Source organism: Hylaeus volcanicus, chromosome 1, assembly GCF_026283585.1.
Source record: "Hylaeus volcanicus isolate JK05 chromosome 1, UHH_iyHylVolc1.0_haploid, whole genome shotgun sequence".
Classification (NCBI taxonomy): Eukaryota; Metazoa; Arthropoda; class Insecta; order Hymenoptera; family Colletidae; genus Hylaeus; species Hylaeus volcanicus.
In genome coordinates this window covers 9,825,452-9,839,681 of record NC_071976.1, presented here as the reverse complement: position 1 = coordinate 9,839,681, position 14,230 = coordinate 9,825,452, and the positions used below count along the sequence as shown (strand labels likewise).

The 14,230-nt window shown below is 37.8% G+C and overlaps 1 protein-coding gene across 10 annotated transcripts in view; it reads left to right on the top strand.

Moving 5' to 3' along the window:
* LOC128884605 (uncharacterized) overlaps nucleotides 1-14,230 on the top strand; it is a 142,671-nt gene that overhangs the window by 112,410 nt on the left and 16,031 nt on the right. For all 10 annotated transcript variants that reach the window (XM_054138110.1, XM_054138094.1, XM_054138101.1 and 7 more), the window contains one exon: nucleotides 9,989-10,319. In XM_054138110.1, coding sequence (XP_053994085.1) covers nucleotides 9,989-10,319 — 331 coding nt within the window. The remainder of the gene's footprint in view (nucleotides 1-9,988; nucleotides 10,320-14,230) is intronic.

Genomic DNA, 14,230 nt, shown 5'->3' with positions numbered 1-14,230 from the left:
TTTAAATAAAGCTTTTAATTTTTGGATAGCTTCCATCGAACGTCATTACTCATTCGAACCTCACGTTTCAACCTTCAAGGAACGAACATTATCCAGGACACCGTACCTTTCAAATTACAATTTTAATTAGCAGATACCTCCGAACCTCTCCTTTACTTCGCGGATCGAACGCGATCGTTCGCTCGAATGTCCCGTTTTAATTTCCCCGCTCGAATCTCAATATGTCTGAAAGCCTTTAAGAGATTGGCCGAAGTGGTGGATTACGGTTCACAGAATTTAGGCTAGCGGACAGACGAGGTCTCGCAAACGCGTGTCGAAAACGAGGGGAATGTTCTTGTCGGAACGTGGCTGAACCTCGTCCTTTATCGATGGCATTTGGAATTCCGGCCCAGCCCTGTTGCAAACGTTCCGCGGCCGTGGTCGAGGACTGTCAGTTCATCCTAATTTGAATAATACCTCGGTAGATATTCTATCACGTAGCAGGGGCCAAAGCAGCCCGCAGGAAAGCCTTCTCTCTGTTCCGTGGAATTTTCATTCATTCTTCAATCGACCGTGCTAAGTCCACCAAGGGGGGCATTGTCGCGAATCGAAGCCCTTTTTCTTCGCTCGAGATAGTGTATTACAAACGGGGGAGGTCCATCTTTTACTGGATCGGTGTTTTCCAAACCTCTTCCGCCAAGAAACGATATTTACTTCAGTGTGTTTCGCTTTTTACTCAAGTCCACTGGAATTCTAATCTACCAAAATCTACTAATTTATCAAAATTTACCTGCAATGATTAAAGTGATAGTTCGCTCTTGAACTAGAAAATTCGACGTCACGTTCTAATATAAACTTAACCAGTAATATATATGAAATAGACATTCTTTTATCTGAATCGAAGCAAAAGAGCGGCCAATCATCGGCGAAAAGAAAATGGAGATATCACAGCTGAAAATCAATTGGAGAGCGAAGGAATAAGAAGCAGAGGGTCCCGTTAATAAAAATTCGACGGTATTGCGTTACTCGCCAGCGCTAATACCTTTAACTCGACTTGAATTGCCACTCAATTCCGAATGAAATAAACCCGTACAGTTCCGATACGGGTAATTTACTGGCGAGCTTTCCTGGTGGTCGTCGATACCGGGAATCTTTGACATCGTTAACTTTATCTTTCGTCGGCTCGCAGTCGCGGAGGATGGATGGAAACTCCACGGGGAAAATTCGACGGCTAGATAGAGCCTGACATTGGTAATTCGTTTCCCGAATTGAACCAACTTCCAGTGAAAGATTGCCGGCTGGGATACTTCCTCGAATATTAATATCGTTTAATGAAACCAAACAATAGTTCATTCAACGTTTTCGATCGACCAATTTTGCTCGACGATGGAATTCGATTAGATGGTGTATTTGGATCATTTATTAAAATTAATTCTGTGCCTTTATATTTCGTCACTCATAACTGTAATTTCGTTAAAAATATTTTCGTCAATATTATTCGCTCCGTTTTTAATCAAACCAAAAAACCTCCATTCAACCTTTTCGAATGTCCACTTTTGGCCGACGATGGAATTCCATTAGAATTCTAGCATTATTGTTTATTACGTTCGGAAATGAATTCTGTGCACTTTTATTCAACGACTTGTAACTGTAATTTAAGTGCAAATATTTATTCGTAATTTTCTTACGTTCAATTACCAACCTTCTAAGTTCTCAAGCTGATCTATATAACAAATGAATATATAAGTAGATGAACTTAGTTTCAACCTGATGGTCGTTACAATTCATCTACATATATGAAATTCAGTAACCAATAAATTTATTATCATTGTTTTAGTAACAGATTATAAATATACTTGGCAATTGCTACCCATAGAAATTATTTCTCTTCTTTCACATTCAATTAATTACCAACCCTCACAGTAACAAATGAGTGCAATTTTCATGATCACTACTATACCTTATACATTTATCGTTTTATTTCCAACTATGTCGGGGAAACATACGTCCATAGCTGTTGAAGTTTCAGGGCTGGGCGAGTTAACAGGAACGAGGGAACAATTTTTAGCCTGAAATTTCATTTCACGCGGTTCGGTAACAGCCCCATTTAACCGTTTCCGGTCTCAAATTAAGCCATTACGCAGCGGGGGCAGGAGATTTAAATAACGTTCATTGCTTTACAGGAGTCCGCGATAACGGCAGCGATGTAAAATTTAATCGAGTCAAGGGGCAGATTGACATTTCCGCGCGAATCCTATTTCAATGTTCGACTGAACGTTTCAAAGAGGCTCGACATTTGGCAACGCTGCGTATCGAGACGTCCCGTTTCCAATTACATAAATTTTCCGCTCCATAAAATTCGACCGAACATCAATTTCACCAACCAGATTGCAAAATTGGACGGGGGAGTATTAAAATTCTACAAGAGATTACGCGAAGCGAACAAGAAATCGTCGATTTGCATACGTTCGCTTCGTATGTATACTGGATCAACAATATTTTAGCATTTATTAAGTGCACTGATCTTAGAATTTGCAATTCTCTGTAATTTCTGATAATGAATCTATTTGATGCAGTTGGTAGAGTTTTAAGCACTTTGCAAGTGTTTGCAAATGTACCTACAAAAATTGTACCCAAATAGGAATTCATTTCACTCTGTAATTATTATAATATAAATTTTACTTTTGATATTTCTTGATATTTTTACATATTCTCTGCACTTTACAGTTTCTTGGATATTCAAATTTCCAATAAATGTACAAAACTTCGCAGTGCGCTGATTACAGTGAACTAAATAATTTGAGAAACTTGGATCTCGCTATTATTACTACTAATTAAAGAACACTGAAGTTCAAGTACACAATTAATGATTAAAGAAATTATTTTACTGCTGCATCGAAAACGAAATTCTATAAATCTTCTTAACGCGACAAACATGCTCGACAAAAATCCAAGAAATTATTAAATATTGCAATATAACAAAAAGTAAGGACTTGGGCACGTGAAAGGGTTTCCAAGTCACCCCCAAAGTTCGTTTTCCCCCGTTTCAATTAATTCGCAGACTCGAAGCGAGGAATCAGTGGCCATCCCATCGATTCCATTCTTCCCAGTAATTGTCGATTGGCGATGTTACAAGTGACCGTCTAACGAACTCGATCTGTCGCCCAGAGCGCGACAGCATTCAAATCCCCGACGGTAGAGTTAAAGTTTCCAAACTTTTCGCGATTACGTTCGCCAGCTCTAGGGGGAATTGTCCGCGTTTCAATTAAAATTAAACACCGAAGTTCCGCGGGTCATAATTTCATTCGATGGTAGGAACTCGGATGGAAGCGTCATAAAAATTTCACGATCCACTCGTTTCTCCTCGGAGAGTCTTTCATACCAGTGGCTGATACTCGACGTCGTCCACCATCCTTTCTGTCGGTGCTCATAAAGTGCATAGGTGGGACACTTGCCGTAAATGTTGGAACGCTTCGGTTGTACTGTTCACCTTTTGTGTGTGTGAAGTGTGCTACGATGTTGTACGAAATGTATATAACGTACCGGGTGAAATTAGAAACTTGGGCAAACTGCAGGTCCCTCGTAGATATAACAAATTCATGCAGGGAAATATGTTCGATGTTATTCGTGTGTAACAGTGCAGTTACTTGTTGCAGTTGCTTTTTTTTTTTTTTTAAATTGAAATGAGTTGATATTATAATTTTTATAGATTTAAATTTTCTAGCCTATGTATTATATCTGCTTTATTTGTAATTCATTAATGAACAATATACCCAATCCTTTTTAGAAAAACCATTTGTAAGCGCACGTAAGAATTTAAGACACCATGGAATGGGTACATAAGTGCAATTGCTTGTTGCAGTTGCAATTTTTTAAACAATTAAAATCAGTTGACATTCTAATTTCTATAGCTTTGAATTTTCAAGCCTATGTATCATATCTTCTGCCAATATTTAAATATGATATATTCCATATCATTCATAATTTCAAATCTCTTTTAGAAAAACATTTACAAACATACCCAAAAATTCAAGACACCATTTTTAAACTTAAATATTGATTTAGACACGACGATGTCGTCGTCAGAATTTCTGGCAAGTATGGCCAACCACCCTGTATAACTTTCCAACCCCTGAAAGAATTAATTGAGTTCTCAACTATGCTCGACGTCGAGACTCGCATAATTTCCCCTAATTTCCAACGGAGTCGCAGAATTCTTTGGTTTCGAGCGCATATTTCAGCGTCGATACCAAATTAGTAACACGCCAGGAGATATTTGGCTGCTCGGTTATATTTTCCACGGGAATATAGGGGGTCGAGCGAGCAGAAAACGCGATACCAGCTTTCTAATACCGCCGGGCCATCGTATATGAACAATTGCGCGGTCCACCGTGTGTTCGATCGGTTACTTGGTTGACCTTAAGAGGGTCGGCCGAAAAACGAACGTATGAAGCTGAAAAACGCTTGCCCTGTCAGCGTGATAACACTTTAATGATTATAATTACTTTAATGTATACAAAATACTTGTGTCATGCATCGTTGAATTTGCCTCGATCAACGCTTTCATAATATTAAATAAAAAAATACATAGTTCCATTTAAAAATTATATCAACGACCTTGATAGCTTCGAAAAACGTGACCCTTTAACAAAAGCTTTTCTTCCATCAAGTTTGGTCGTTGATAGTCTTCGAATCTTTTGCAAACTCTTTTATGTATCTTCAAATCCAAGGCAGATATTTAAGTGTTCTGTTTTAGGTGACACACCCTGTATATTAATATCCTATAGCTCCACTAGAGAATCCCTTGACCAACAAGGTGTTGCCACTCCCCCAAACCTGCTAATTGCAATTTGTTCAAGTTTGGTCGATGATACTCTTCAAATTCTTTTGCAAACTCTTTTACGTATCTTCAAATCCGAGGAAGATATTTAAGTGTTCTGTTTTTGGGTGACACACCCTGTATTAATATTGTATAGCTCCACCAACAAGGGGTTACCACTTTCCCAAACCTGCTAATTGCAATTTTATTCGTACAAATAAAACATTCAAATAATCCTAGTTCAACTAGAACCTCGACAATGTCTCCCTAGGATGATTGAATTCACAAGAACCGCGAAGAAGGAGGGAGCCGACAAAGAGTATAGCTACCCGGTGCCTGAAAGAGGCCGAACTCTCGAGGATTTAAATCCAGCTGCTCAACAACACGGAACGCGAAAGACTTCTCGAGATATTTCTTAGTTTCGAGGCTCTCCTGCTGCGGTACTCGGCGAAATAATTTCAACGGAACGAAGTCAGGGAAATTGCTTTGATTAAAATATTGAAGATACCGAACGAAACGCCCGAGGCCCTCGGTCAAGGCCAGCTTTGAATTGCGATTTTAATTGAATGGGAATAAGAAGTTACGACGGCGATCCGTCGAGTCTTCCGCTTTAATTTCTCCGTCGGTCGGGACGGATCCACCGAATAACACGCGGACGTTCCTTCACAAAAGGCACGCTAATATTGTTTCCTCTTTTCAAACCGTTGCGTCGTTGTCTTCTTGGGAAACAAACGTTCTCCAGGAAAAAATTCCTTGATCGTCTCGCGGATATTTACCGTGGGTACACTTGTTTTTCAATTGTTTCAACCATCCTGTGATTTTTAAATGGAACGAATCTCTTCCAGTAGTGGAATTCTATTTGAATGTTTCGTTAAGGGGGTGGTCTTCTCTTCTGGGTTGAAAAATAGAGTTTTTGTTGATGTTCTCGTTGCTTAAATGCTTGGCAATATTTCTACCAAATTGTAGATAGATTGATGAATATTTGTTTCTAGCAAAATATATATTTAGAAAAATAAATTATCAATGTTGTACCTTGCCCAATGGAAGATTTTAGAAAATCTTGCGTATGCATCTACAAATGAACATACCAAAATTCAGAAGTGTATGTCAAGTTCTCTGTTTGTTGTACAAACAAAGAGTAAATAAAAAATTGTTGACTCCTCGTAGGAATTATTTTCTTTAAAATGATTTGAAATCGAATATCAATTGCAAACGTAAATATTATAAAATATACCATAAATTTTCAACTCTGCATAGAGGATATTTTCTGTAAAATACTTTCACAAAATGATTTTAAAGCCATCGCAAGGACGTCTTCCACCGCAAATAGATTTTTCCAACACGCCACGACGGATCGATGGCTCTCGTCATTAAGATATTCCAAGGGTGGAAGCGTGACGCATAGAAAAACGAAATACATTCCATTTCGGTGGCATCGGAGCTGACCCGGCGGATATTTCCAGCTCTCCGCGTTCTGGCAGCACGCCTAACGACTCGACCGCTTAATGACCAGAGATGCATAGTTGTACTCGATGAAACTTAAGGGTTCTCTCCAGTTTTCAACCCCCAAAAATTGGATGACACTGAAAAGTCTTGTTTTTAGAAAACAATTGGACGATTCAGTTTAATACTACAGTTTTATTTATTTATGGTTCGCCATACTACAAGAATTTAAATTATAAATAATTGGTTAGACGTTTACTTTGTGTTGAACTAATTTAAAAGTTTTGTGGATGTATTTATTTATGGTTTGCCAAACTGTAACAATTTTCATAAGTATAAGTATAAATAATTGGTCAAAAGAAAGTAATGAATTTTGTTTTAGAACCAAATGATGCGTTATTAAAAAGAATGAAATATTTTATTGGTCAACAGAGTGCAAGTTCTCATTCTATAAAATTGCAAAGGTACCCGAAATTAATAAATAAAATGAATAGCTCAGAATAGTCGGTTGAAGCACATGAATTCGAGAAACGATCGACAACTGCACTATATTTAACGTCACATCTCTTTCACTTTGCCACAAGTAATCCAGTCAATAATTTTTTTTTCGCGCCAGTAAATTAAAGTTTTGAAATGCGCATAGTTTCCACGACACCGTAACGCGACGTAGATGAGTCACCATGATGGATTAAATGTTGGAATCGTAAAAAGAAGGGAACGAGGTAAAAGCTTGGAGAAGAACTTTCGAAGGAACGGTATAGTCATTACTCGCAGGATATGAATCGATCGATTTCTTTATCTCCTATCTTCTCGGTGAAGACTTAAAGCGAATCCTCCCTTACGAAATTTTTCTTGTGAATACTCTGAGAATCGAACCCGTAGAGAACACTGGAAAACCGACTTTTGTTAAGCAAATACAGGTACTCGAATCCTGTCTAAACATCTCTCAGCGTTAATGAATTCGTTAACGACTTCAATTCTTTAATTTGAAGCTGAAGTTACGTTTGTGTTCGAGATCTAGAGCAAGCAGCTCGGCGAACAATCAGAATCGCTTTCGAGGGTTCCTTTCCTACATTTTTCAAATAATTAAAATAGGTCAAATAAAATAAATAATGAAATATTTCCGCGTGGAAGCAGATTTATATAATTTAACAAGACGCGTATAAAATTATACGAAATTGCGTATGTACCCTAGATAGTTAGAGCAGAATAGCCCCTATAAAGCAAATGGCTGCGGAGTTGCGGGGGATTCGAGGAGGGTTGTATACACTACGAGAAATACGATCGACAGGTCAGGAATCTCGATCAAGAACGGGTAAAATTTAATCTGCCGTTAGCTTGGAAGTACGTCCTACGAATCGCAAATCGAATTTCCTCGTTTGCAGCTGACCTTAAACCCCCGAGGCGAGACTCGGGATTTTCGAAGATAGTTTGCTCGACACTCTACTTCTGTAATTTGTTACCGAAGACTGCCCGCCAAAGATGGCCACTCGAAGCTGTACCCAGCTGACAATCGATTTCACGCGAGTAGAGATCGTTCTGTTTTGAAATCGATGCACAAAGGCCCATTATGTTGTTTTATAAATTGAAAATAATTAACGGTTCAATATCTTTTAGAATTAAAAATCTATATATATTATATATACGATATTAAAGTGAGGCAGTACGTACTTGTGTACTTTGAATAAAATAAGTTATAAAAAATATCTGTCGCAAGAAAAATTCAATATTTAAAAATCGTCCCTTGGAAAGTTAAGTTTAATCACCTTCAAATTAAAAATAAATTACGGTCATAGGCACACGTGAGTCTATCAAACTGAAGCATAATGGAGAAGCACACCTCTAAAAAAAAAAGCGAGGAAATGGTCACAGTACAATATCCCCAAAAATGATGGCATCTGTTAGACATGGAAGTGGGAAAAAGAAAGATACCTAGCAGAACTGATTTACTACGAGTGACTCTAGAAGAACAGCCAAAAACATGAAAGCCAGAAACTGATAGAATCTGTGCCAAGAAGGCTATAAGCCATTATTCAAGCTGAAGGGGAACATACTAAATATCAGTTACAATGTACGACTTGCTTAATTTTTATGTTTTCAGTTTGCACATTGTGCACAGCAGATTATTATTCAAAATAATTCTTATTTAAGCGTCACTTGCTTTTATAAAATTATTGCAAAGAACCTAGAAGTAAACATACCTTTTCGGTGCATTATATATTTTTAAATATAAACAGAAACGTTGGGTGGGTTGTAATTTTGTTCTGCGCTGTAAAATATTAACAATACAGTAGGAAAGACTGCGAGATCCACTCCAGGTCGCCGAAAGTATGAGAATTCTGTAGCGAAAGGAGAAAATGGAAATTGGACGAATGAGAATTTTCGCTGAAGAACGAACGATGCTCAAGGAAATTTGATAAAAAGACCCAGGAGCCTGTGCCTTTGTCTGTTACACGTATATTTCTGTGTGTGTGAACGACTGTGCGGTATTGGCGTGCATTCCGCGTGTGTGTGCGCGTGTGGGTGCACGCGTGGAGGTGATGTACGAGTAGTTACGATGATCGAAATGAAAGAAGAAGGATGGAGGAACGTGGGTGGGGAAGAAATCGCTCAGAAAAATGTACGTTAACAAGAGGCGATGGCAAGAATATCGAGATTCCAATACAAAGAACGAGAATAGAACTGCTATCAAATCCCGTTCGGGAATGACGTTTCGATGTATCGAAAACGCCTCAGGTGCGAGCTCGTATTTTTCCCAAAATATTCCCATCTCGTCGTGATATAATTTCACGAAAGTCCAGGCGTTATTCGTGTCGACGGCGATTTGACAAATTATCTGGGAATGGAATTTGACTTGAAAGTTAACGAGGCGAATTTTCCTCCTGGCTGGAAGACGAACAAATGTCTGGATAATTTATGTATTGCTTTTTATGGTTCCCATCGATATCATACAATGTTACATATATAAAATATATATATATATATATATATATAAAATAACATGTATGTAACATTACATATACATATAAAATTATTCAAAGAGCTTCTATTTCGAGTGCAAAATACAAGCGTCTTTGTTTCAACCTCTGCATTCCTACAATGCTCTTAAAGAATAATAAAACAACATCTTTATAAAACAAGTCAGACTAGAAATTTCCAATTGGAAGAACGCCACGTTCCACCAAAGTTCTATTCACGTTCTATGACCGTCGATAAATATCCGTCACATTTTTTAAAAGAAAACCTTAGCAAGCGCAAGATATTTTGGAAGAATTCCAATATCCCATTTATCTTGTCTGTAAAAATTCCATGAGACGAAGCTCCCGTTCGAAAAGCTAAATCCAGTGAAAATCGATCGGAAAAATCATGAAAATCGTAAAGCAGCACCCGGATACGCGTCTCGAAATCGTCGCTCGTATAAATTGCGCAACGGGTCTTCCTCGTATCTTTTCCCGTGCGTTCTTCTGGGCGATGGGGGTTCCGAGTGTCGCGATCGAGGGATGAGAGAGAGAAAGAGAGAGTGAAGTAGAGCAAGTAAGTAATCACGTTTGGGTTAAGAGGAAGGAAGGAAGAAAGATGGTCGAACGTGAGGGAGCAAAACGGTACGAAAGAAAGTGAAGGAGGCAAGTAAGGGAGGAAAAAAAAAGGAGAAAGGTTCCGGCGGGGGCCGCTCGTCCATGAACGGAGGACAGGGGATCACATCCTCCTTGGACTGATCGGCTCTTTTTCTCGCTTCCTGATCCGCAGGTACGTCTTCACGATAGTCAGCTACCTGATCGGCGTCTTCATATTCGCGACGATCGTCGGACAGGTCGGGAACGTCATCACCAACCGGAACGCGAACAGGCTGGAGTTCGAGAGGCTGCTGGACGGGGCCAAGACCTACATGAGACACCACAAAGTGCCGGGAGGGATGAAAAGAAGGGTTCTGAGGTGGTACGACTACAGCTGGTCGAGGGGACGGATACAGGGTGGCGGGGACATTAACACGGCCCTGGGTCTGCTTCCGGACAAGCTGAAGACGGAATTGGCGCTGCACGTGAATCTCTCGGTGCTGAAGAAGGTCACCATCTTCCAGGTGAGCAACGCGGTTATTATCTGTTGACATGATGAGGAGCTATGACGAATTATAAAAGTTTGTCTGAGAAGTATTTTTTATTTTTTCGATTATTCGCGACGAAGGATCGTCATCGTTGATCATTGTTTTAGGACAGTCTAGGGAAATTTACGCTACTTTATGTAATTTACGGTTTTTTCTATCTTGAATTATGCGGTGATTTACCTATGATAAGGAAGGAGCAGAGTTGAAATATAGACATTTGTCTGAGAAGTATTTTTTTATTTTTTTCGATTATTCGCGACGAAGGATCGTCAACGTTGATAATTGTTTTAAGGCAGTCTAGGGAAACATACGCTACTTTATGTAATTTACGGTTTTTTCTATCCTGAATTATGCGGTGATTTACCTATGATAAGGAAGCAGCAAAGTTGAAATATAAAGATTTGTCTAAGAAGTATTTTTTATTTTTTCGATTATTCGATAATTGTTTGAAGGTAGTCTTAGGATATTTAGATTATTTTATAACATTTAGAGTACGTTCCGAAAAATATGATAATGAATACGAACATGAATGTGAATATGAAAAATATTCGTAACAAGACCCTATCAATTTTAATGATTGTTTTGGTATAGTTTCAGGATTTGTACAGAATTTTATAACATCTAGGACATACTCCCCTTCATCTTCAAAAATTAAAATTCATAGAACCAGCTCTGTACCATTTCCTCTATTAATATTTGAAAATTTAATGAAACCTTGATATTTTGTCTATAACTTTGATCGACGACGTTACCTGGCTAGTGAGATTCGACTGGAATGTTCTAAATCCAGACACATGGTCGCTGAAATAAATAATGTTTAAAATGCACGATGACGTACGACGATATTAACATTCGATTCGAAGGAAAATATTTTTAATCAAAACGTTGGGGTGCATTGCGACGATTCCACGAATTATTGGCGAATTCCCGGTTTTCTCTCGAAAATCGTAGACACAATCATATATAAAGCACTACGGAGTTCCATCGAGACTATCGATTCGTGGCTGACATCCCATACTAAATTTTCACTATTCTCCTTAATACGGGAAAATTTAATTACATCCGAAAAATAATTTTCTTTTATAATAGAAAAACTTCGAAGCATTACATCTTCTCATTCATCTAAATCATCTAAATCTAATCCTTACTTAAGCTACTCCCAATCCCCATCAAAGGTGCATTAACATAATTTTCATAATACTAAACCGATTTTTTCTAAGGACATCGTCGAAAGAGTCTAAGATAATTTCCTTTCGCAGTGGAAAATTGACTGGAAAATCAGTTTGGTCGGTGCAGGGGTTTAATAAATAGAGCTTTCATGCCTTCTGATGAAAGATACATCGGTGAGCTCTCGGCAATCGTTTCGATGATGTAGTGGTTCGTTCCGTTGCAGACAGAAACGAAGAGGAAGAAGAAATAAGAACGATATTTCTGCCCGATGAGGACATGCCTCTTAGCTTTACTCTTTTCCTTTTTCTTATCTTCATTCTTCTTTCCACCTTTCATGACTATACTGTCAATGCGTAGGGGTCGATACATACGCTACGTGACGGATAACATCGTATTATATTATTTACAAAAACTAAAGAGACGTACTCATTGGAGTCCCACCAAAAATTCATTTTTTATTAGGCGATTTGGAATAATTCTTAATGAGATATAAATTGGTATAGAATAATTAATACCACTGTACTAAGGGTTTCCAAACTTTACAACAAAATTTTTATTGATTACATTTTTATATCACAATTATCTTCACATATCTGTTACTTGAATCACACGCAATTGTTCATCCTAACACTCCTTTATTTATTATCTATTACATATTTCTATTCCCTACCCAAATTTTTTACAAAACTATAGACACTTTCACACTATTCCTAACTTTCGTAGGCAATTTATAATGCGATATCCCTAGTCATATCGCTCGAGTTGTAACTTTTGATAAACGTTCGTTGGCTTCCATGGCGGAAAGTTAACCGAATGCATCTCGAACGCAAAAACAGAAATTAATTCCGAACGAAATAACCTTCGTGTTTTTTTTATACCTATCCCCGTTGTACGAATTTGGAACGTCGTTTGATAACGTGTATTATTCACCAAGCGAGGCATAATACGCAACTGGGCTCCAATTTTAACGTTTAATATCCCTCGTAATTTTAACGTTTCATATTCGATCGCAAAGCAATTGAATACATACGCAGACAACTGTATCATGAAAACATCGTTTTTCAATTGAACTGTCCATTGTGTTTAAAGGGAGGCAAGAATAAAGGTGGATGCGTGAAAAAAACTCAATAAACTGGAAATAATTGGTATTTTTCATCTCTAGTGTGGGCATCCTTGTAAAATATAAATATTTTTAGATATTTTTTTGTGGTGATAGAAACATATTTTACGAAGTTTATATACAAATTTATTTTTCGAAGCTTTTATTTATTGACTGATTTTAAGTGTCTTCTTTGGAAAATAAATTAAAAATTGTAACTTTTCACGAGGAAACATAATTTAAAGTTAAATCCAAATTATTTCAACTCTACTTATCCTATTCTAAGATATTTTCTAAATGCCAAATTATAAATAACTGTATTGCTAACAACAATGCAGAGAATACCGCATAACAGAAATCACGTTAATCCTCGCAATTAAACGGAAATACGTCAAAATGCAACATATTGTACGTTAGCTTGAGTTGTAATTGAGAAACCAATTTCTCAGGACGCTCATCATTCTGATGCATTTATCTGTCCGGGATGTCCATTTCGCTCTAGATAAGATCGTCGCTGAAATACACGCAATCCGTAGAGCTTATCGATCACCTTAATGGTAATTCCAGTTCAATTCAGCATGTTCGAGGATGACTGGCCGCGACGACTCCGGGGCAACTAGTCCGGTAATGGGTCTGCTTTGTGGCGCCTCTAGTTAATTTTCGTGTGATCGAATTTATCCACTGGAAGGATCTACTCCTACTCAAACTTCGTGTGTAATTGCAGAAAGCTTGTCCGCACAAAAAACTGAAAAAGAAAAAAAGTCTCCATGCTAGTGTTACACGAAATTAGAGTCGAAATGATCAATTACCAGGTTGAGAAAATTATTGGATCGAAAAATATCGTATTTATTGCAAATTTACATTAAATTCTTCGAAATGTAAGGGATATGGGTATTTTAATTAATCAATTAAACGTGGTAATTTCAGTGGATAAAGGTTAACTGCTTTGCACAGTTCACTGTATCAGTTATTTTTAATAAAAATAAATTATTGGTAATTAAATAGGTTGAGAATGTGACTAGATTCAAGAATATCTCATTCATTGCAAATTTACGTTAAATTTTTCAAGATGCCAGCTACATAAATGTTTGAATTAATCAATTAATGACACAACTACTTTTCGCAATCAATACCTGTTTAAATGGTGAAATTATACCAAACAGCATTGTACAAAAAAAAAGCATAGTTATAACACTAATAAAAGCATTGCAAATGAAATAATACTAAAAACATACGCAAGTACTAGACGAATACCTCGTTTATGTTGAATACTTCCTTTCCTTTCCTTGTGAAGCAGATGGCGATATCTTCGTTTAATTAAAGAAGATAAATGTTTCTACAAAAAGTAATTTTCTGAAACACTCCGCGAACATTTTATAGAGGGTGATTTTTATAGGAACGCCCCCGGGGCGACGCCACTGCATTAGGCGTTGCAGATGGCAATTTTTTCGAATCCAGGAGCATGTTCGCCGCAAAACCGCTCGTTTATCACGAGTACAGTCGAGAAACCGTGGAATGGATGCGACAAGAGCCTCGAAAAGGAGATCGGAAATCCCTCCGCTCCAGAGGGAAGAGAGCCAGGCATCATCGTGGAAATAATATCCGAAGAATTTCCATT